The sequence below is a fragment of the Ranitomeya imitator genome, chromosome 9 (genome assembly GCF_032444005.1).
Source record: "Ranitomeya imitator isolate aRanImi1 chromosome 9, aRanImi1.pri, whole genome shotgun sequence".
In the NCBI taxonomy this organism is placed as follows: domain Eukaryota; kingdom Metazoa; phylum Chordata; class Amphibia; order Anura; family Dendrobatidae; genus Ranitomeya; species Ranitomeya imitator.
This window is the reverse complement of record NC_091290.1, coordinates 80,803,593-80,827,756: the sequence shown is the minus strand read 5'-3', so window position 1 is coordinate 80,827,756 and position 24,164 is coordinate 80,803,593. Positions and strand designations below refer to the sequence as shown.

The window sequence follows — 24,164 nt, the reverse complement described above, 5'->3', positions numbered from 1 at the left end:
AGTGTGTGGTGAGAATGTCCTGTGTGTTCTCTAGCTCTGTACTGTGTGGTGAGAATGTCCTGTGTGTTCTCTAGCTCTGCACTGTGTGTGTTGAGAATGTCCTGTGTGTTCTCTAGCTCTGCACTGTGTGGTGAGAATGTCCTGTGTGTTCTCTAGCTCTGTACAGTGTGTGGTGAGAATGTCCTGTGTGTTCTCTAGCTCTGTACAGTGAGTGGTGAGAATGTCCTGTGTGTTCTCTAGCTCTGTACTGTGTGGTGAGAATGTCCTGTGTGTTCTCTAGCTCTGTACTGTGTGATGAGAATGTCCTGTGTGTTCTCTAGCTCTGTACTGTGTGGTGAGAATGCCCTGTGTGTTCTCTAACTCTGCACTGTGTGGTGAGAATGTCCTGTGTGTTCTCTAGCTCTGCACTGTGTGGTGAGAATGTCCTGTGTGTTCTCTAGCTCTGCACTGTGTGGTGAGAATGTCCTGTGTGTTCTCTAGCTCTGCACTGTGTGGTGAGAATGTCCTGTGTGTTCTCTAGCTCTGTACTGTGTGGTGAGAATGTCCTGTGTGTTCTCTAGCTCTGCACTGTGTGGTGAGAATGTGCTGTGTGTTCTCTAGCTCTGTACTGTGTGGTGAGAATGTCCTGTGTGTTCTCTAGCTCTGCACTGTGTGTAGTGAGAATGTCCTGTGTTCTCTAGCTCTGTACTGTGTGTGGTGAGAATGTCCTGTGTGTTCTCTAGCTCTGTACTGTGTGGTGAGAATGTCCTGTGTGTTCTCTAGCTCTGTACAGTGTGTGGTGAGAATGTCCTGTGTGTTCTCTAGCTCTGCACTGTGTGGTGAGAATGTGCTGTGTGTTCTCTAGCTCTGTACTGTGTGGTGAGAATGTCCTGTGTGTTCTCTAGCTCTGCACTGTGTGTGGTGAGAATGTCCTGTGTGTTCTCTAGCTCTGTACTGTGTGGTGAGAATGTCCTGTGTGTTCTCTAGCTCTGTACTGTGTGGTGAGAATGTCCTGTGTGTTCTCTAGCTCTGCACTGTGTGGTGAGAATGTACTGTGTGTTCTCTAGCTCTGTACTGTGTGGTGAGAATGTCCTGTGTGTTCTCTAGCTCTGTACAGTGTGTGGTGAGAATGTCCTGTGTGTTCTCTAGCTCTGTACTGTGTGTGGTGAGAATGTCCTGTGTGTTCTCTAGCTCTGTACTGTGTGGTGAGAATGTCCTGTGTGTTCTCTAGCTCTGCACTGTGTGGTGAGAATGTCCTGTGTGTTCTCTAGCTCTGCACTGTGTGGTGAGAATGTCCTGTGTGTTCTCTAGCTCTGTACAGTGTGTGGTGAGAATGTCCTGTGTGTTCTCTAGCTCTGTACTGTGTGTGGTGAGAATGTCCTGTGTGTTCTCTAGCTCTGCACTGAGTGGTGAGAATGTCCTGTGTGTTCTCTAGCTCTGCACTGTGTGGTGAGAATGTCCTGTGTATTCTCTAGCTCTGTACTGTGTGGTGAGAATGTCCTGTGTGTTCTCTAGCTCTGCACTGTGTGGTGAGAATGTCCTGTGTGTTCTCTAGCTCTGCTCTGTGTGGTGAGAACGTCCTGTGTGTTCTCTAGCTCTGTACTGTGTGGCCCCAATGTCCTGTGTGTTCTCTAGCTCTGCACTGTGTGTGGTGAGAATGTCCTGTGTGTTCTCTAGCTCTGTACTGTGTGTGGTGAGAATGTCCTGTGTGTTCTCTAGCTCTGCTCTGTGTGGTGAGAACGTCCTGTGTGTTCTCTAGCTCTGCACTGTGTGGCCCCAATGTCCTGTGTGTTCTCTAGCTCTGCACTGTGTGTGGTGAGAATGTCCTGTGTGTTCTCTAGCTCTGTACTGTGTGTGGTGAGAATGTCCTGTGTGTTCTCTAGCTCTGTACTGTGTGTGGTGAGAATGTCCTGTGTGTTCTCTAGCTCTGTACTGTGTGTGGTGAGAATGTCCTGTGTGTTCTCTAGCTCTGTCCTGTGTGGTGAGAATGTCCTGTGTGTTCTCTAGCTCTGTACTGTGTGGTGAGAATGTCCTGTGTGTTCTCTAGCTCTGCACTGTGTGGTGAGAATGTCCTGTGTGTTCTCTAGCTCTGTACTGTGTGGTGAGAACGTCCTGTGTGTTCTCTAGCTCTGCACTGTGTGGTGAGAACGTCCTGTGTGTTCTCTAGCTCTGCACTGTGTGGCCCCAATGTCCTGTGTGTTCTCTAGCTCTGTACTGTGTGGTGAGAATGTCCTGTATGTTCTCTAGCTCTGCACTGTGTGGTGAGAATGTCCTGTGTGTTCTCTAGCTCTGTACAGTGTGTGGTGAGAATGTCCTGTGTGTTCTCTAGCTCTGTACTGTGTGGTGAGAATGTCCTGTGTATTCTCTAGCTCTGTACTGTGTGTGGTGAGAATGTCCTGTGTGTTCTCTAGCTCTGTACTGTGTGGTGAGAATGTCCTGTGTATTCTCTAGCTCTGTACAGTGTGTGGTGAGAATGTCCTGTGTGTTCTCTAGCTCTGTACTGTGTGGTGAGAATGTCCTGTGTATTCTCTAGCTCTGTACTGTGTGTGGTGAGAATGTCCTGTGTGTTCTCTAGCTCTGTACTGTGTGATGAGAATGTCCTCTGTGTTCTCTAGCTCTGCACTGTGTGGTGAGAATGTCCTGTGTGTTCTCTAGCTCTGTACTGTGTGTGGTGAGAATGTCCTGTGTGTTCTCTAGCTCTGTACTGTGTGGTGAGAATGTCCTGTGTGTTCTCTAGCTCTGTACAGTGTGTGGTGAGAATGTCCTGTGTGTTCTCTAGCTCTGTACTGTGTGATGAGAATGTCCTCTGTGTTCTCTAGCTCTGCACTGTGTGGTGAGAATGTCCTGTGTGTTCTCTAGCTCTGTACTGTGTGTGGTGAGAATGTCCTGTGTGTTCTCTAGCTCTGTACAGTGTGGTGAGAATGTCCTGTGTATTCTCTAGCTCTGTACTGTGTGGTGAGAATGTCCTGTGTATTCTCTAGCTCTGTACTGTGTGGTGAGAATGTCCTGTGTGTTCTCTAGCTCTGTACTGTGTGGTGAGAATGTCCTGTGTATTCTCTAGCTCTGTACTGTGTGGTGAGAATGTCCTGTGTGTTCTCTAGCTCTGTACTGTGTGTGGTGAGAATGTCCTGTGTGTTCTCTAGCTCTGTACTGTGTGGTGAGAATGTCCTGTGTGTTCTCTAGCTCTGTACTGTGTGTGGTGAGAATGTCCTGTGTGTTCTCTAGCTCTGTACTGTGTGGTGAGAATGTCCTGTGTGTTCTCTAGCTCTGTACAGTGTGTGGTGAGAATGTCCTGTGTGTTCTCTAGCTCTGTACAGTGTGTGGTGAGAATGTCCTGTGTGTTCTCTAGCTCTGCACTGTGTGGTGAGAATGTCCTGTGTGTTCTCTAGCTCTGTACAGTGTGTGGTGAGAATGTCCTCTGTGTTCTCTAGCTCTGCACTGTGTGGTGAGAATGTCCTGTGTGTTCTCTAGCTCTGTACTGTGTGTGGTGAGAATGTCCTGTGTGTTCTCTAGCTCTGTACTGTGTGGTGAGAATGTCCTGTGTGTTCTCTAGCTCTGTACAGTGTGTGGTGAGAATGTCCTGTGTGTTCTCTAGCTCTGTACAGTGTGTGGTGAGAATGTCCTGTGTGTTCTCTAGCTCTGTACAGTGTGTGGTGAGAATGTCCTGTGTGTTCTCTAGCTCTGCACTGTGTGGTGAGAATGTCCTGTGTGTTCTCTAGCTCTGTACTGTGTGGTGAGAATGTCCTCTGTGTTCTCTAGCTCTGCACTGTGTGGTGAGAATGTCCTGTGTGTTCTCTAGCTCTGTACAGTGTGTGGTGAGAATGTCCTGTGTGTTCTCTAGCTCTGTACTGTGTGGTGAGAATGTCCTGTGTGTTCTCTAGCTCTGTACTGTGTGTGGTGAGAATGTCCTGTGTGTTCTCTAGCTCTGCACGGTGTGGTGAGAATGTCCTGTGTGTTCTCTAGCTCTGCACTGTGTGGTGAGAATGTCCTGTGTATTCTCTAGCTCTGTACAGTGTGTGGTGAGAATGTCCTGTGTGTTCTCTAGCTCTGTACTGTGTGTGGTGAGAATGTCCTGTGTGTTCTCTAGCTCTGTACTGTGTGGTGAGAATGTCCTGTGTGTTCTCTAGCTCTGCACTGTGTGGTGAGAATGTCCTGTGTGTTCTCTAGCTCTGTACTGTGTGTGGTGAGAATGTCCTGTGTATTCTCTAGCTCTGTACAGTGTGTGGTGAGAATGTCCTGTGTGTTCTCTAGCTCTGTACTGTGTGGTGAGAATGTCCTGTGTGTTCTCTAGCTCTGTACTGTGTGGTGAGAATGTCCTGTGTGTTCTCTAGCTCTGTACTGTGTGGTGAGAATGTCCTCTGTGTTCTCTAGCTCTGCACTGTGTGGTGAGAATGTCCTGTGTGTTCTCTAGCTCTGCACTGTGTGGTGAGAATGTCCTGTGTGTTCTCTAGCTCTGCACTGTGTGGTGAGAATGTCCTGTGTGTTCTCTAGCTCTGCACTGTGTGTGGTGAGAATGTCCTGTGTGTTCTCTAGCTCTGTACAGTGTGTGGTGAGAATGTCCTGTGTGTTCTCTAGCTCTGTACTGTGTGTGGTGAGAATGTCCTGTGTGTTCTCTAGCTCTGTACTGTGTGGTGAGAATGTCCTGTGTGTTCTCTAGCTCTGTACAGTGTGTTGTGAGAATGTCCTGTGTGTTCTCTAGCTCTGTACTGTGTGGTGAGAATGTCCTGTGTGTTCTCTAGCTCTGTACTGTGTGGTGAGAATGTCCTGTGTGTTCTCTAGCTCTGTACTGTGTGGTGAGAATGTCCTGTGTGTTCTCTAGCTCTGTACTGTGTGGTGAGAATGTCCTCTGTGTTCTCTAGCTCTGCACTGTGTGGTGAGAATGTCCTGTGTGTTCTCTAGCTCTGTACTGTGTGTGGTGAGAATGTCCTGTGTGTTCTCTAGCTCTGCACTGTGTGTGGTGAGAATGTCCTGTGTGTTCTCTAGCTCTGCACTGTGTGGTGAGAATGTCCTGTGTGTTCTCTAGCTCTGCACTGTGTGGTGAGAATGTCCTGTGTGTTCTCTAGCTCTGTACTGTGTGTGGTGAGAATGTCCTGTGTGTTCTCTAGCTCTGCACTGTGTGTGGTGAGAATGTCCTGTGTATTCTCTAGCTCTGTACTGTGTGTGGTGAGAATGTCCTGTGTGTTCTCTAGCTCTGTACAGTGTGGTGAGAATGTCCTGTGTGTTCTCTAGCTCTGTACTGTGTGTGGTGAGAATGTCCTGTGTGTTCTCTAGTTCTGCACTGTGTGGTGAGAATGTCCTGTGTGTTCTCTAGTTCTGCACTGTGTGGTGAGAATGTCCTGTGTGTTCTCTAGCTCTGTACAGTGTGTGGTGAGAATGTCCTGTGTGTTCTCTAGCTCTGCTCTGTGTGGTGAGAATGTCCTGTGTGTTCTCTAGTTCTGCACTGTGTGGTGAGAATGTCCTGTGTGTTCTCTAGCTCTGCACTGTGTGATGAGAATGTCCTGTATGTTCTCTAGCTCTGCACTGTGTGGCCCCAATGTCCTGTGTGTGGCCCCCGTGCGGACATGTCGCCGCTGTCATTTGCTAGGACGCTTGCTGTCCTCCACACACCTAGAACGTGATCCAAGGCGGGGACACCCGTGGAGACGAGGAGCTGTCCGTTGTGCACGGAGGGCCGCGTCCCCCTGATGGCCGGGAGCTTTCCCCGCACCTTCCTCCTGAAGCTCGTCTCAGTCCCGGCTGCAGGACTCACGCCGCGGAGAACGGGCGCAGCCATCTTGCTTCACCAGTCAACAACGCGCTGCATCATGGGAAAGCTTTACGTCTAATCAGCCAATGAGATTGGAAGAGTCTAGGCAGCGAGCCAATCCGGAGCCTGCTTACACAGAGGAGTGCCGAGGACACGAGCGCGGACCCGGCCCCGCCCATATATCCTTGGGACTTGCCGGTGAGTAGTAATGCCTCCATGTTATCACCTAGGAATCGGTCCTGCAGTCACGTATTGGGGCCGTGGTGACCGTGCCTGGCTCACCGTGCGCAGTCATGGCCTCCCGTAATATGCAATTGCCGGGTTTTAAAGCAGTCGTAAACGCTAAGTCCAGGCGATGGAGCAGAGTGTGAGCACAACATGTGCAGGGGATGGAGCAGAGCGTGAGCACAACATGTGCAGGGGATGGAGCAGAGTGTGGGCACAACATGTGCAGGGGATGGAGCAGAGTGTGGGCACAACATGTGCAGGGGAAGGAACAGAGCGTGAGCACAACATGTGCAGGGGATGGAGCAGAGCGTGAGCACAACATGTGCAGGGGATGGAGCAGAGCGTGAGCACAACATGTGCAGGGGATGGAGCAGAGCGTGAGCACAACATGTGCAGGGGATGGAGCAGAGTGTGAGCACAACATGTGCAGGGGATGGAGCAGAGTGTGGGCACAACATGTGCAGGGGATGAAGCAGAGTGTGAGCACAACATGTGCAGGGGATGGAGCAGAGTGTGGGCACAACATGTGCAGGGGATGGAGCAGAGTGTGGGCACAACATGTGCAGGGGATGGAGCAGAGTGTGGGCACAACATGTGCAGGGGATGGAGCAGAGTGTGAGCAAAACATGTGCAGGGGATGGAGCAGAGTGTGGGCACAACATGTGCAGGGGATGGAGCAGAGTGTGGGCACAACATGTGCAGGGGATGGAGCAGAGTGTGAGCACAACATGTGCAGGGGATGGAGCAGAGTGTGGGCACAACATGTGCAGGGGAAGGAGCAGAGTGTGGGCACAACATGTGCAGGGGATGGAGCAGAGTGTGGGCACAACATGTGCAGGGGAAGGAGCAGAGTGTGGGCACAACATGTGCAGGGGATGGAGCAGAGTGTGGGCACAACATGTGCAGGGGATGAAGCAGAGTGTGAGCACAACATGTGCAGGGGATGGAGCAGAGTGTGGGCACAACATGTGCAGGGGATGGAGCAGAGTGTGGGCACAACATGTGCAGGGGATGGAGCAGAGTGTGAGCACAACATGAGCAGGGGAAGGAGCAGAGTGTGGGCACAACATGTGCAGGGGATGGAGCAGAGTGTGGGCACAACATGTGCAGGGGATGAAGCAGAGTGTGGGCACAACATGTGCAGGGGATGGAGCAGAGTGTGGGCACAACCTGTGCAGGGGATGGAGCAGAGTGTGGGCACAACGTGCAGGGGATGGAGCAGAGTGTGAGCACAACATGTGCAGGGGAAGGAGCAGAGCGTGAGCACAACCTGTGCAGGGGATGGAGCACGACATGTGCAGGGGATGGAGCACGACATGTGCAGGGGAAGGAGCAGAGTGTGAGCATAACATGTGCAGGGGAAGGAACAGAGCGTGAGCACAACATGTGCAGGGGAAGGAGCAGAGCGTGAGCACAACCTGTGCAGGGGATGGAGCACAACATGTGCAGGGGAAGGAGCAGAGTGTGAGCACAACATGTGCAGGGGATGGAGCAGAGTGTGAGCACAACATGTGCAGGGGAAGGAGCAGAGCGTGAGCACAACCTGTGCAGGGGATGGAGCAGAGCGTGAGCACAACATGTGCAGGGGAAGGAACAGAGCGTGAGCACAACATGTGCAGGGGATGGACCAGCGTGTGAGCACAACCTGTGCAGGGGATGGAGCAGAGCGTTAGCACAACATGTGCAGGGGATGGAGCAGAGTGTGGGCACAACATGTGCAGGGGATGGAGCAGAGTGTGGGGACAACATGTGCAGGGGATGGAGCAGAGCGTGGGCACAACATGTGCAGGGGATGGAGCAGAGCGTGGGCACAACATGTGCAGGGGATGGAGCAGAGCGTGGGCACAACATGTGCAGGGGATGGAGCAGAGCGTGAGCACAACATGTGCAGGGGATGGAGCTGAGTGTCAGCACAACATGTGCAGGGGATGGAGCAGTGTGTGAGCACAACATGTGCAGGGGATGGAGCAGTGTGTGAGCACAACATGTGCAGGGGATGGAGCAGAGTGTGGGCACAACATGTGAAGGGGATGGAGCAGAGTGTGGGCACAACATGTGCAGGGGATGGAGCAGAGTGTGGGCACAACATGTGCAGGGGATGGAGCAGAGTGTGAGCACAACATGTGCAGGGGATGGAGCAGAGTGTGAGCACAACATGTGCAGGGGATGGAGCAGAGTGTGGGCACAACATGTGCAGGGGATGGAGCAGAGTGTGGGCACAACATGTGCAGGGGATGGAGCAGAGTGTGGGCACAACATGTGCAGGGGATGGAGCAGAGTGTGGGCACAACATGTGCAGGGGATGGAGCAGAGTGTGGGCACAACATGTGCAGGGGATGGAGCAGAGTGTGGGCACAACATGTGCAGGGGATGGAGCAGAGTGTGGGCACAACATGTGCAGGGGAAGGAGCAGAGTGTGGGCACAACATGTGCAGGGGATGGAGCAGAGTGTGGGCACAACATGTGCAGGGGATGGAGCAGAGTGTGGGCACAACATGTGCAGGGGATGGAGCAGAGTGTGAGCACAACATGTGCAGGGGATGGAGCAGAGTGTGGGCACAACATGTGCAGGGGATGAAGCAGAGTGTGAGCACAACATGTGCAGGGGATGGAGCAGAGTGTGGGCACAACATGTGCAGGGGATGGAGCAGAGTGTGGGCACAACATGTGCAGGGGATGGAGCAGAGTGTGGGCACAACATGTGCAGGGGATGGAGCAGAGTGTGGGCACAACATGTGCAGGGGATGGAGCAGAGTGTGGGCACAACATGTGCAGGGGATGGAGCAGAGTGTGAGCACAACATGTGCAGGGGAAGGAGCAGAGTGTGGGCACAACATGTGCAGGGGATGGAGCAGAGTGTGGGCACAACATGTGCAGGGGATGGAGCAGAGTGTGGGCACAACATGTGCAGGGGATGGAGCAGAGTGTGGGCACAACATGTGCAGGGGATGGAGCAGAGTGTGGGCACAACGTGCAGGGGATGGAGCAGAGTGTGAGCACAACCTGTGCAGGGGATGGAGCAGAGTGTGGGCACAACATGTGCAGGGGATGGAGCAGAGTGTGAGCACAACCTGTGCAGGGGATGGAGCAGAGTGTGGGCACAACGTGCAGGGGATGGAGCAGAGTGTGGGCACAACATGTGCAGGGGATGGAGCAGAGTGTGGGCACAACGTGCAGGGGATGGAGCAGAGTGTGGGCACAACATGTGCAGGGGAAGGAGCAGAGCGTGAGCACAACCTGTGCAGGGGATGGAGCACAACATGTGCAGGGGAAGGAGCAGAGTGTGAGCACAACATGTGCAGGGGAAGGAACAGAGCGTGAGCACAACATGTGCAGGGGAAGGAGCAGAGCGTGAGCACAACCTGTGCAGGGGATGGAGCACAACATGTGCAGGGGAAGGAGCAGAGTGTGAGCACAACATGTGCAGGGGATGGAGCAGAGTGTGAGCACAACATGTGCAGGGGAAGGAGCAGAGCGTGAGCACAACCTGTGCAGGGGATGGAGCAGAGTGTGAGCACAACATGTGCAGGGGAAGGAACAGAGCGTGAGCACAACATGTGCAGGGGATGGACCAGCGTGTGAGCACAACCTGTGCAGGGGATGGAGCAGAGCGTGAGCACAACATGTGCAGGGGATGGAGCAGAGCGTGAGCACAACATGTGCAGGGGATGGAGCAGAGTGTGGGCACAACATGTGCAGGGGATGGAGCAGAGTGTGGGCACAACATGTGCAGGGGATGGAGCAGAGTGTGGGCACAACATGTGCAGGGGATGGAGCGGAGTGTGGGCACAACATGTGCAGGGGATGGAGCAGAGCGTGAGCACAACATGTGCAGGGGATGGAGCTGAGTGTCAGCACAACATGTGCAGGGGATAGAGCAGTGTGTGAGCACAACATGTGCAGGGGATGGAGCAGTGTGTGAGCACAACATGTGCAGGGGATGGAGCAGAGTGTGAGCACATGTGCAGGGGATAGAGCAGTGTGTCAGTAAACCATGTGCAGGGGATAGAGCAGTGTGTCAGTAAACCATGTGCAGGGGATAGAGCAGTAGTGATTGGGGTGGATGGAAATTTACAAAACTTATTTGTAGCAACCTATTCAGTTTTCAAGTGACATTGGGGGACCTGTATATTGGAAAACCCCAACAAGTGATGCCATTCTGAAACAGCGCCCCTCAACATATTCATAACTGCTGTCAGGTATTCTGGAATGCTGTAGATAAGCCCTGATGTATCCTAAAAGATGTGAAAAAGAGGTTATATTTTACTCACCCAGGGGCGGTCTGGTCCGATGTGCGTCGCAGTCCGGTCCGGTGTCTCCCATCTTCATAAGATGACATCCTCTTCGTGTATTCACTCTGCGGCTCCGGCGCAGGCGTACTTTGGCTGCCCTTTCTGACCTTTCCCGGCGCCTGCGCACTGCAGTACTTTGCTCTGCCTTCAACAGGGCAGACAAAGTGCGCCGGAGCCGCAGAGTGAAGACAAGAAGAGGACGTCATTGTAATAATATAGGAGGCCCCGGACCAGCAGAACGCCCCTGGGTGAGTATAATCTAACCTCTTTTTCTCATCTTTCAGGATACATCGGAGGCTTATCTACAGCATTACAGAATGCTGCAGATAAGCCCCTGATGCTGGTGGCTTAGCTCACCTTCGATTTTGGGGGTGAATGGTTCCCTTTAATGCAAAGTGGCATGACTGGAATGATTGGTCGCTATAGCCAGAAGACTCTAAGGCCGTTATTTGGCACGCAAAAAGAAGGGATCAGGCTCCTTGCATCTTCTTGCCCTACTGCCTGCAACAGTGACCCTATTTTCTCACATCTCCTCCAGCCCCTTTTCCCTGCTGTCACCACCTACCTAACTAAAATATTTAACCTCTCCCTCTGTTCTGGTGTTTTTCTCTCCTCACTTAAACACACCAGTATATGTACATCCATTACTTAAAAAAACATCCCTTGACAAGGACTATTCTTCTAACTACAGGCCTGTCTCCAATCTTCCCTTCATCTTAAACTCCTGGAACGCTTGGTCCACTCCTGTCTCATCCGCTATCTCTCAGAACACTCTCTTTTTGACCCTCTACAATCTGGTTTCTGCTCTTCACACAGTACTGAATCTGCCCTCACTAAAGTCTCTAGTGATCTGCTAACAGCTAAATCTAATGGTCACTGCTCCATGCTGATTCTCCTGGTTCTCTCTGCAGCATTCCACACTGTGGATCACCAGCTCTTCCTCACCATGCTCCGCTCTCTCGGCCTCAAGGACACCGTTCTCCCCTGGTCCTCCTCCTATCTCTCTGACCGCACTTCACCTCTCCCCCAAACCACAAGAAAGGTGGCACTCCTTGTTTTCATTCCCCAATCAATATCTCTATGTACCCATAATAATTATTAGAAAATTACTCATTCCGTTATATGACCAGATTGATGGCTCTTGGAAAATATAAATCTGTATAATAGACATATGATCGCTGCGGGTTCCACTGCTGTGACCCCCATGGATCATGAGAATGAGGGTCCTGCTCCTTGAGTTTGAACAGATCACTGGTCATTCATTGCATTGTCCGTTCAGTGTTGTGTGAGATCAGGCTTTCTGTTGACTAATACATTTTGCCTGCAGCGGATGCAGCATTATTTGGGCTTAGGGTATATTCACACATTATGGTGAAATTACAGATTAGTGTCGTAAATGTGAAATTGTAGCAAATTTGTGATGTTTTTGTGTGATATCACAGCATTCATGACTATCCCGAAAGGGTGTGTTCTCACAACTTATTTTACTCGCCGAGTCATGCAAACAAAAGATGTTTTCACAAAATGATGGCAGTTTTTCCCTAGCTTTTTTTGGGGGGGTCTTTTTAGTCGTTCTGTCAATTGCCGAGTGAGCTCGCCTCAAAAAGACATTGTGTGCCCATAGCTTTAGAGATGTTGAATCCAATGCAATCGGCTGTTTTGACTTCCAATGATTGATTAGTTGACTTGCCACATTTGGATAAACTATTAAAACCTAATTGTATTCTCCTTATTGCCAAGGGTATAGTAGTTGTCATTGAGAAAAATTGAAATTCATAGGACATCTACAGAGAGGTGACAGATCACCCTCCAATTGAACATATAAGCTTAATTATAACTGAGCATGTGAGAAAATAATTATACCTGGGAAAGTGATAGAGCTGACACTTCAACCTCCATTAAAGTAGGGGCGTACTGCAGTGACCAGGTAATTACAACATTGATCTGCTCTGGTAGCCTACACACCAAGGATGGGATCTATTTATTCAGAGGCTGAGAAGTATACTTCCAAGGCAAGAGCTTCCACTGTTCAAAGCATGGATACCAGACTTTTTGGAGCCAGTGGTCAGTGAATATTGGGGTTTTCATGGATCCGATAATTATGGTAGATATATTTTTGGCATCGTGGTGAAGGGACGAATATAGCACATTCACTCACATTACCGTTAGGCCATTTTAACCCCTCCAATGTAATACTGGTCCGATGGATGATGCTACCCATGCCATGTTTTATCTCTATAGAAAGGTAAAGTCGCAATAGGAAACATGACGACTATATCTACCGCCTGGGACCTTAAGGGGCGACAATATCCTGAAAGTTAGGGATTTCATAAAATTCTAACAGACCTAGCACATCCCACAATCGGTCGCCGGATGAACTCACCAAGGGGAGGTATGTGGGCATAACCTTGATCTAATGAAAAGCAGACTTTGGGTTTTCGTATTTTGTCAGTCCTGGAAGGTGGGTTCTGTACCTTTTCCTAAGAAGTACATCCCTCCGCTAACCTTTAAGCCATTTCAGTGACATCAGGTTTAGTAATCTTTTCTTATCTCTTTTTTTGCATGTAATTGTATATACCATATTATTTTGTTCCCATTTTGTATCATCTTCCTATATTTTTAAAACACTGCTTACTTTTCTCAGTTAAATACATAAAATTTAATAGCTCTGTTCCTCTTACTCTGTAAACCGCACCACTGAAGCCATACGCTACCTGTAACGCGTGTCCAATCGGCCTGTATAAACGAATGGTGGGGGCTGCTAGCAGTTCATTTTGTTATTGTGGACTTGGCAGTGACTGCACGGGGATATATATACAATATATATGTAGTACATGCATTGGAATCATAGGTGTATATACCTTACGCTCACTGTGAGTTCCCCAATAACCGGCCTAGTATTGGAAGCGGCTACATCCATCACTTGTTAGTCAGATGCGTAATCGTCCTGATAATTGGAGGCAGCCGATTTGTGTCCCCCTGGCAGTAGCACTGGATGATTGTGGGGCACAGTAGCTAATCCCAAGACATCTCCTCGGGAACCAGCATGGGATCAGCTATAATGACCAGGATTAAAGAAACCTCCAAATTCTGGCTTTTAACCCATTTAGATAAAATAAAAAAAAAAGAGTAATATTTTTAGAGCTTGATTGATACCAGCCCTTCCTGCCATGCCTTGGTGCTAGAAGTGTTGTGTAATCCAAAGCATTATAATTGGACCGGACATTTTATACATTTATGGTATTTTAATCTATAGGATAAATGTCTCCTATTCCCCATAGCATAAAAAATACTCAACTAATGATGTTTGCTGTTGTCTTTTTCCAAAAAAAAACACTTAATAGTTCATAAATATGAATGGAACATTTTTTGTTGTGTAAATGTGCTATAATTTAAAATATATACATAATTGCGTCTTCGTTCGCACTCTTGAGCCTGTGCTTTGTGATCGGCTTCTCTGCCCACCGAGCCACAGCAGATACACCTTCTCTCCAGGTGTTTAGTTTCTGTTATCCTTGCTTCAGTATTTCTAGTGTAAAGGCCCCTTCACATTTAGCGACGCTGCAGCGATACCGACAACGATCCGGATCGCTGCAGCGTCGCTGTTTGGTCGCTGGAGAGCTGTCACACAGACCGCTCTCCAGCGACCAACGATGCCGGTAACCAGGGTAAGCATCGGGTAACTAAGCGCAGGGCCGCGCTTAGTAACCCGATGTTTACCCTGGTTACCATGCTAAAAGTAAAAAAAAACAAACGCTACATACTTACCTACCGCTGTCTGTCCTCCAGCGCTGCGCTCTGCTTCTCTGCTCTCCTCCTGTACTGTCTGGGAGCCGGAAAGCAGAGCGGTGACGTCACCGCTCTGCTTTCCGGCTCACAGCCAGTACAGGAGGAGAGCAGAGCGCAGCGCTGGAGGACAGACAGCAGTAGGTAAGTATGTAGCGTTTGTTTTTTTTTACTTTTAGCATGGTAACCAGGGTAAACATCGGGTTACTAAGCGCGGCCCTGCGCTTAGTTACCCGATGTTTACCCTGGTTACCAGTGAAGACATCGCTGGATCGGTGTCACACACGCCGATCCAGCGATGTCTCCAGGGAGTCCAGCGACGAAATAAAGTTCTGGACTTTATTCAGCGACCAACGATCTCCCAGCAGGGGCCTGATCGTTGGTCGCTGTCACACAGAACGATTTCATTAACGATATCGTTGCTACGTCACAAATAGCAACGATATCGTTAACAATATCGTTATGTGTGAAGGTACCTTAACAGTTGTTTTCAATTACTCCTTTGTCTGCATCTTTCGGGAGCTGCTTTATCTACTGTGCCCTGGTATTTCCTGCAGGTGATAGTCTCATTTGGATATCCAGCCATACTAATGATGTAGTTTATGCCAGTCAGTAAAAGACCAGGTAGGGTTTATCTCTCTGCTGTTTATGTTCTTTATCCTGCACCTATCTTCTGTTTCTTTTTAGGAAGTAGGTGACATTCTGTAACATTACTTAATCCTTTACTTTGTATTTTATGGTTTGTTTTACTCACTCTGGGATCTCTTTCTATTTCAGCACACTTTCCCATCTGGAGGTAATTTACACTCTGCTCTGCCCCTTGGTTCATTAGGACAAAATTGAAGCACTCAACAGCCTTTCAGACAGCATAGTTCCAAGTTGACATTGTTTAGTCTGTGGTTAGCGCTATCTCTGATCATGCAGGAACCACTAGGTACTGCGGGGTCAGTATCTTTAGTCTGTACAGAAACCAGCAGGGTCAGTTGCAGTTTTTAGTGTTCAACCTATTTATGTTAAAAGAACAAGCACATTTTTTATTGCAGGATGGAAAAGTCCAGTCTATACTGAAATTCTTTGTTTAGGAGCGCAGCATAGAGAAAAGGTAAAATAATTGCTAAGTCCCAAATGCCCAACTATCAGATGTTCTTATGTAATTAACCCGTTCACCACCAAGCCGGTTTATGAGATATCGGCAAGTAGTGATGAGCGAGTATACTCGTTGCTCGGATGGACTCCGAGTATTTGTGAGTGCTCGGAGATTTATTTTTTTGTTGACGCAGTGTCACGGCGCCACTCCGTGCCGTCACACCTGCCACGCGCTCCCCTGCATACTTGCCTGTCCCAGCGCACCTCTCCAACCCCTTCAGCGCATGCGCACTTCCTTGATCTGGTCTGCGGACACTCCGTTCCTCCACTCTGACTCTGGAGGATCCTGACCCGGATGTCCTGCAGCACACAGCCTAAGGTAACCTTTCCCTCTGCTCCATGCCTGATTGTCATGTGTTTCATGTGACCCAGGTCCCTCGTTGGTCTGCGTTCTCTGCTCTGTGTCTTCGCCATACCCAGCCTACCCTGTGTCCTTGCCATATTCAGCCTGCCCTGTGTCTTCGCCATATCCAGCCTGCCCTGTGTCTTCGCCATATCCAGCCTGCCCTGTGTCTTCGCAATACCCAGCCTGCCCTGTGTCTTCGCCCGTCCCAGCCTGCCCTGTCTTCGCCATAACAAGCCTGTCCTGTGTCTTCGCTGTACCCAGCCTGCCTTGTGTCTCTGCCATACCCAGACTGCCCTATGTCTTTGTCGTACCCAGCCTGCCCTGTGTCTTTGCCATACACAGCCTGTCCAGCATCCTTGCCATGCATGTTTGAGCCTCCTACCTCCTGTCCCCGGGTATCAGCTTCTGCAGCAATAGTCTCCCTCGGGCCTGCCCCTAATGCTCCCTGTATTGGGGGTGGTCCACCAGGTCCACCCTTGGGAGGTTCGTTGTCGTGGTCCTGCGGTTTCACTTTAGGAGTCCCAAAAAGTCTCACACCCTACTGCATGATTTGCGGGTGCTAGAGAGCTTGAATACATGTGGGGATTCCCTAGCAACATGGCAACCGCCACATGTACTCAGGCTGCCTAGCAACCGTAAATCATGCAGCTGCATCGACAAAAACTAAATTTTTCGAGCACTCACAAATGCTCGGAGACCACCCGAGCATGCTCGGGGAAAACCCGAGCAACGAGTATACTCGCTCATCACTACTTGCCGATACCCCAAAAGTGGAGAAAACCACTGTTTGTGCACACGGTAGGGCTCGGAAGGGAAGGAGTGCCATTTGACTTTTTGAATGCAAAATTTGCTGGAATAATTAGCGAACACCATATCGCGTTTGGAAAGCCCCTGATATGCCTAAACAGTGGAAACCCCCTCAAGTGACACCATTTTGGAAACCAGACCCCTTCACAGAAGTTTATAACATTAAACCGTGAAAATTAGAAAATCACATTTTCCCCACAAAAAAGTTTTTTAGCCCCAAATATGGCATTTTCACAAGGGTATCAGGAGAATTTGCACCATACAATTTGTTGTGCAATTTCTCCTGAAAACGCTGATACCCAATATTTGGGTGAAAACTACTGTTTGGGCGCACAGCAGGGCTTGGAAGGGAAGGAGCGCCATTTGACTTTTTGAATACAAAATTTGGTGGAAATATTAGCGGGCATCATTTCGCATTTGGACAGTCCCGGATGTGCCTACACAGTAGAAACCCTCCGTCAGGAACAATATTCGCACTAACTCGTAATGGAACAATGTGCCTATCAAGCGCAGGCTAGAAAAATGCCTAGAATATCTAATTTTCTCAATTTCAGTGATCTAAAAGTGATCATAGACCTTCATAGGGATGTAATAAAAGAGACTACACATTATCAGGTGCAAAACAAACCCATTTACTCAACATAAAAGTAATAACTTTGATATACATAAATTTCAAAACTCCTGAGAAGCACACTTTCATTTGTAAGAAAATCTGCCTTATTTATATGAAATATCCACAAACCTTTCTCTATCCATTCATAAAACAAGCTAAATAAACAATAGTAATGACTAAAAACATTACATACCAACCTTATAAAGTGTGATGTGTTCGGGACCAATGAGCCTGAGAAGCCAGCACAGCTATATCTTCCTTCCTGAAGCTCTGCAGACCAACTGTGTTAGTCTAAGTTCACATTTGCGTTGTGCGCCGCAGCGTCGTCGCCGCAACGCACAACGCAAACAAAAACGCAGCAAAACGCATGCACATGCGGCGCCAATATTAAAGATAGGGTCGACACGACGCATGCGTTTTTTAAAAGGTCGGCGCCGCCCGAAAAATGCAACATGTTGCGTTTGCCGCGCCCAGACAGGTGCGCCCTAACGCCGCATGCGGCGTAAAACGCAACAAAACGCAACACAACGCATGCACATGCGGCCCCATGCGGCGCCAATGTTAAAGATAGGGCCACACGACGCATGCGTTTTGTTGCGTCGGCGACGCTGCGGCGCAAAGCGCAAATGTGAACGTACCCTTATCAGGTTTCACACAGCAGCTAGAGCCAGGAGACTATCTAGAGCAGTGGTTCTCAACCTTTCTAATGCCGTGACTCCGCAATACAGTTCCTCATGTTGCGGTGACCCCCAACCCAAAAAATAATTTTGGTGGCTACTTTAAAACTGTCATTTTATTAGTTATGATTCGGAATGTAAATATCTGATATGCATTATGTATAGAGGTAATACAGAGATCACTGGTGACATTATACACAGGACCTCTATATAGTATACAGTGTATAGTGTCAGTGTATAGGTAACACTGACTCACCAGTGACGTCTCTAGGTGAAGTCCTTCATCTTTCATCCAGCACAGACCGCCATCATTCCTTCCAGCCAGGACTCGTTTCTGCAGGAAATAACACAGTTATCTAGAGCTCCGCTTGCAGAACACATTACTTAATTTTTCACAACTTCTACACTACACCACATGAAGATAAAAAGGAGATATAGTGTCACTCTGCACAGTAACAGGACCGCCCCCCCATTTAAAACAGTATACTCAAAAAATAAAATAAATACATCACTGCAGTAATAACACTATTCCCCACCCTGGCCCTGTTTATCTCATTCCTGGCTCCAGCCATATGTTCTCGCATCCTGCCCTCATGAGTATCCATTCTACTCCATATGATCTCCCCATCCTGCCCCACCAGCCTCCATCGTATCCGTCCTGCCCCATGATCCAATCCTGCCCCGTGTCTCCAATCATGCCCCGTATCTACATTCTGCCCATGCCTCAAGTCCTGCCCCCAGTGTGTCCAGCATATTACCCCCATGTTGTCCAGCAATCTGCCCCAGTGTGTCCAGCATATTACCCCCAGTGTCCAGCATTGCCCCAGTGTGTCCAGCATATTACCCCCAGTGTGTCCAGCAATCTGCCCCAGTGTCCAGCATTGCCCCAGTGTGTCCAGAAGTCTGCCCCAGGGTCTCCAGCATTGCCTCAATGTGTCCAGAAATCTGCCAAAGGGTCTCCAGTATTGCCCCAGTGTGTCCAGCAATCTGCCCCATAGTCTCCTGTATTGCCCCAGTGTGTCCAGCAATCTGTCCCATGGTCTCCAGTATTGCCCCAGTGTGTCCAGCATTCTGCCCCATGGTCTCCAGTATTGCCCCAGTGTGTCCAGCATTCTGCCCCATGGTCTCCAGTATTGCCCCAGTGTGTCCAGCAATCTGCCCCATAGTAGTCTCCTGTATTGCCCCAGTGTGTCCAGCAATCTGCCCCATGGTCTCCTGTATTGCCCCAGTGTGTCCAGCATTCTGCCACATGGTCTCCTGTATTGCCCCAGTGTGTCCAGCAATCTGCCCCATGGTCTCCTGTATTGCCCCAGTGTGTCCAGCATTCTGCCACATGGTCTCCTGTATTGCCCCAGTGTGTCCAGCAATCTGCCCCATGGTCTCCAGTATTGCCCCAGTGTGTCCAGCATTGCCCCCAGACAGTCAGACATAAAGAAAAAAAAAAAAAAGTAAAATCCTCACCTCTCCCGTTCCTAGCGCAGGTCCGGTGCAGTCAGCGTCTCTCCGGCTCTGCGACGCTCAGGACAGAGAGGCAGAGCGGCGCGCACAGTAGTGACGTAATCGCGCCCTCTGCTCTGAGACGTCGTAGAGTCAGAGGACGCTGCAGCTGCCGGCGCCGCAGGAACCAATAGAGGTGAGTATTAGAGCGGGGGCGGGGCCCGGGGGTGGGGGGAGCTGGCCCTGGTCGTGGCGGCGGACGGCGCCGCCCGAAGATTTAAAGGGCCGTCTTTTTTTTTTTTTTTTTTTCTTCTTCTCCCCCCTTCCTACGCCACTGGTGGCGACCCCTGTGTTTTGGTCGTTTGACCCCCCCTCGGGGTCGCGACCCCCAGGTTGAGAACCGCTGATCTAGAGGGAAGGGGTTTCCTGAAAATCTGGTGTGAAGGGAGAAATGAAAGTAGAAGAGCTGCGCCTGTCAGATCCATTGTTCGTGACGGAGGGTTAAGTGACACCATTTTGGAAACTATACCCCTTAGGGTAGCGTCACACAGTGGCACTTTGGTCGCTACAATGGCACTATCCGTGACGCTCCAGCGTCGCACCATTATCGCTCCAGCGTCGTAGACTGCGGTCACACTGCGCAATGCACGGCGCTGGAGCGATAATTTCATGACGTATTTGCGATGTAGAATCAGCACAGGAGGTGGAGAATATCGTCCACACCTTTGTTACACGATGCGATCATGCGGCTACAGCGGGACACTTGACAACAAAATAAAGTACTTTCAAACGATCTGCTACGACGTACGATTCTCAGCGGGATCCCTGATCGCAGTAGCGTGTCAGACACAGCGAGATCGTAACTATATCTCTGGAACATCATGGATCGTGCCGTTGTAGCGACCAAAGTGCCACTGTGTGACGGTACCCTTAGGGAACTTATCTATATATGTGGTGATCACCTTAAACCCCCAGGTGCTTCACAGAAGTTGATAACATTGAGCCATGAAAATTTAAAAAATCACATTTTCCCCACATAAAGGTTTTTTTAGTCCCAAATTTAGCATTTTCACAAGGGTAACATGATAAATTGCACCATACAATTTGTTGTGCAATTTCTCCTGAGTATGCAGATACCCTATATGTGGGGATAAAGTACTGTTTAGGGTCGCGGCAGCGCTCAAAAAAGGAGTGACGTTTTGGAACACAGACTTTGATGGAATGGTCGGCTGGTGTCATGGCATATTTGGAGAGCCCCTGATGTGCATAAACAGTGGAAAAACCCCCACAAGCTGACATCATTTTAGAACCTAGACCCCTCAAGGAATGTATCTAGATGTGTGGTGAGAACCTTGAACTTCTAGCTGCTTCACAGAAGTTTATAACGTAGAGCAGGGAAAATGAAAAAAAAAACACATTTTTCCCCACAAAAATATTATTTTACCCCATTTTTTTTTATTTTCACAACGATAGCAAGAGAAAATGGACCCCAAAATTTGTTGTGCACTTTCTCCTGAGTACACCAATACCCCATATGTGGTTGAAAACTACTTTTGAGGCACAGTGCAAAGGTTAGATGGGAAGAAGCGCCATATTGGAGTTCACATTTTGCTGGACTGGTTTGATGGTGCCTAGTTACATTGATGTAGCAGACACCCCTCCCCCCCTTCCAAAGACGCCCCATTTTACAAACTGGTGCAGTAATCATATTGACACATTTTCACACAAGGAAATGGGTAACAATGGCACCAAAATTTGTCCCCCAATTTCCGCTGAATGTAGAAATACCCCAAATGTGGCTGTACAAAACTGCTTAGCCATATGGCAAGACTCGGGAGAGACAGAGTGCTATTAGCAAGTAGCACTCCATCCCTCCTGAGTCTCGACGTACAGTGGGGCAAAAAAGTATTTAGTCAGTCAGCAATAGTGCAAGTTCCACCACTTAAAAAGATGAGAGGCGTCTGTAATTTACATCATAGGTAGACCTCAACTATGGGAGACAAACTGAGAAAAAAAAATCCAGAAAATCATATTGTCTGTTTTTTTAACATTTTATTTGCATATTATGGTGGAAAATAAGTATTTGGTCAGAAACAAAATTTCATCTCAATACTTTGTAATATATCCTTTGTTGGCAATGACAGAGGTCAAACGTTTTCTGTAAGTCTTCACAAGGTTGCCACACACTGTTGTTGGTATGTTGGCCCATTCCTCCATGCAGATCTCCTCTAGAGCAGTGATGTTTTTGGCTTTTCGCTTGGCAACACGGACTTTCAACTCCCTCCAAAGGTTTTCTATAGGGTTGAGATCTGGAGACTGGCTAGGCCACTCCAGGACCTTGAAATGCTTCTTACGAAGCCACTCCTTCGTTGCCCTGGCGGTGTGCTTTGGATCATTGTCATGTTGAAAGACCCAGCCACGTTTCATCTTCAATGCCCTTGCTGATGGAAGGAGGTTTGCACTCAAAATCTCACGATACATGGCCCCATTCATTCTTTCATGTACCCGGATCAGTCGTCCTGGCCCCTTTGCAGAGAAACAGCCCCAAAGCATGATGTTTCCACCACCATGCTTTACAGTAGGTATGGTGTTTGATGGATGCAACTCAGTATTCTTTTTCCTCCAAACACGACAAGTTGTGTTTCTACCAAACAGTTCCAGTTTGGTTTCATCAGACCATAGGACATTCTCCCAAAACTCCTCTGGATCATCCAAATGCTCTCTAGCAAACTTCAGACGGGCCCGGACATGTACTGGCTTAAGCAGTGGGACATGTCTGGCACTGCAGGATCTGAGTCCATGGTGGCGTAGTGTGTTACTTATGGTAGGCCTTGTTACATTGGTCCCAGCTCTCTGCAGTTCATTCACTAGGTCCCCCCGCGTGGTTCTGGGATTTTTGCTCACCGTTCTTGTGATCATTCTGACCCCACAGGGTGGGATTTTGCGTGGAGCCCCAGATCGAGGGAGATTATCAGTGGTCTTGTATGTCTTCCATTTTCTAATTATTGCTCCCACTGTTGATTTCTTCACTCCAAGCTGGTTGGCTATTGCAGATTCAGTCTTCCCAGCCTGGTGCAGGGCTACAATTTTGTTTCTGGTGTCCTTTGACAGCTCTTTGGTCTTCACCACTGTGGAGTTTGGAGTCAGACTGTTTGAGGGTGTGCACGGGTGTCTTTTTATACTGATAACAAGTTTAAACAGGTGCCATTACTACAGGTAATGAGTGGAGGAAAGAGGAGACTCTTAAAGAAGAAGTTACAGGTCTGTGAGAGCCAGAAATCTTGATTGTTTGTTTCTGACCAAATACTTATTTTCCACCATAATATGCAAAAAAAATGATAAAAAAACAGACAATGTGATTTTCTGGATTTTTTTTTCTCAGTTTGTCTCCCATAGTTGAGGTCTACCTATGATGTAAATTACAGACGCCTCTCATCTTTTTAAGTGGTGGAACTTGCACTATTGCTGACTGACTAAATACTTTTTTGCCCCACTGTATATCTAAGCAGTACTGTAATACAGGAGGCTTCCTGGAGCGCAGAATTTTCTACAATATAATAGTTCTATAATAGGTATTGTGACGATTTTGACTCCATGGGTGCTTTCCAGAAACAAACAGCAGAGGATGTTTCTGAGTGAAAATTGCAAGCTGCCACAGAGCCTTAGTGTAAGCGCTCAGTGCAGAGTGCAGGATAAATGTGCGCCGAACCTTACTACGATCTTTGAGAGTAAAAACTGAAAAAATAAATGGTAGTTAAAAATTATTTTGATTTATTTTTTACTCCGTTCTTCGTGTGGTGTAAGTGATTAGATGACTTTATTCTTCGAGTTGGTGCGATACCAGATTTATACCGGGTTTTTATGTTTTGTTGCATCTATTTCTGGTAAAATTGCTAAGGCAGTTTTATTCGCAGTGGTTAGCACAGCAGCCTTGCAGCGCTGGGGTCCTGAGTTCTAATCCCACCCAGGACAACATCTGCAAAGAGTTTGTATGTTCTCTCCGTGTTTGCGTGGGTTTCCTCTGGGCACTCCGGTTTCCTCCCACATTCCAAAGACATACTGATAGGAATTCTAGATTGTGAGCCCAATCGGGGACAGTGATGATAATGTGATGTAAAGCGCTGCGGAATATGTTAGCGCTATATAAAAATAAAGATTATTATATTATTATTATTATTATTCTTCGGGTCAGTACGATTACAGCGATACCTCATTCATATCATGTTTTATGTTTTGGCACTTTTACAGAATAAAAACTATTTTATAGAAGAATATTTTGTTTTACATCACTGTATTTTGAGAGCTATTTTTTTTTTACTTCTGATTGAGCTTTATTGTGACTTTTGCGGAACAATACGACGCTTTCAGAGGTACCATTATTATTTACATTCATTTTTTTATCGCGTTTTATTGCACTTTTTGTTCGGCGGTATGATGATAAAGCATTGTTTTCTCCTCGCCACGACAGCACCCACTTGAGAGAGGGGATCCGCCCCTTAGGAACAGGAAACCCTATGGAGAGAATAAAAGGGGCGGTCCCCCTCGCTCCCACAGTTGGTTTCCTGTCCTAAGGGAACCCATGGAAGAGGATACCTAGCCTGCATGCCGCCTGTGCGGTTTACCTGTGAGGACGGCAGGGGCTCCAGTGCTGGAAGCAGCGTCGGGGGTCCTGGTATCAGTTTTCCCCCTCTGCTGGCAGGCTCCGTGAGGCCAGGGCAGGAGGTCGCATGGATCATGGGCAGGAGGACGCATCAGCGAGCCTGCGGCAGGTAATTATGCCCCGGAGCGCGGCGCCGCTGCTGGCGGTATGCGCAGGTGTGTAGCAGCCATTTTTCGCTCCCCTGGAGGCAATGTGGAAGCGTCCAGAGTGGGAGCAGAGGAGAGATGACGCCGGGCAGTGCGCACGAGATCCAAGATGGCCACGACCCGGAAGTGGTGAGGACTTCCGGGTTCAACAGGAAGAAGATGGCGGCACCCAGCATTAAAACACTCCAGCGCTGATTCCTCGGCGTCCAAGCATGGCGACGCCACCTCAGGACTCAGCGGTGCCTTCAGAGGACACAGCTAATTTCCTTCGCAGCAGCATAAGCAGCGGACGAAAATCCAC

General features: G+C 48.8%; 2 protein-coding genes across 5 annotated transcripts in view; one reads left to right on the top strand and one right to left on the bottom strand.

The window, feature by feature from the left end:
- ELP4 (elongator acetyltransferase complex subunit 4) overlaps positions 1-5,782 on the bottom strand; it is a 637,998-nt gene extending 632,216 nt beyond the window's left edge. For all 4 annotated transcript variants that reach the window (XM_069738980.1, XM_069738978.1, XM_069738981.1 and 1 more), the window contains exon 1: positions 5,587-5,782. In XM_069738980.1, the coding sequence (XP_069595081.1) occupies positions 5,587-5,752 (166 nt within the window). In that variant the 5' untranslated portion in view covers positions 5,753-5,782. The remainder of the gene's footprint in view (positions 1-5,586) is intronic.
- An 80-nt stretch (positions 5,783-5,862) lies between these two features.
- Positions 5,863-24,164, top strand: part of IMMP1L (inner mitochondrial membrane peptidase subunit 1) — a 64,101-nt gene continuing 45,799 nt past the window's right edge. The window contains exon 1 of the mRNA XM_069738983.1: positions 5,863-5,923. The gene's annotated coding sequence lies outside the window, so the exon portion shown is untranslated. The remainder of the gene's footprint in view (positions 5,924-24,164) is intronic.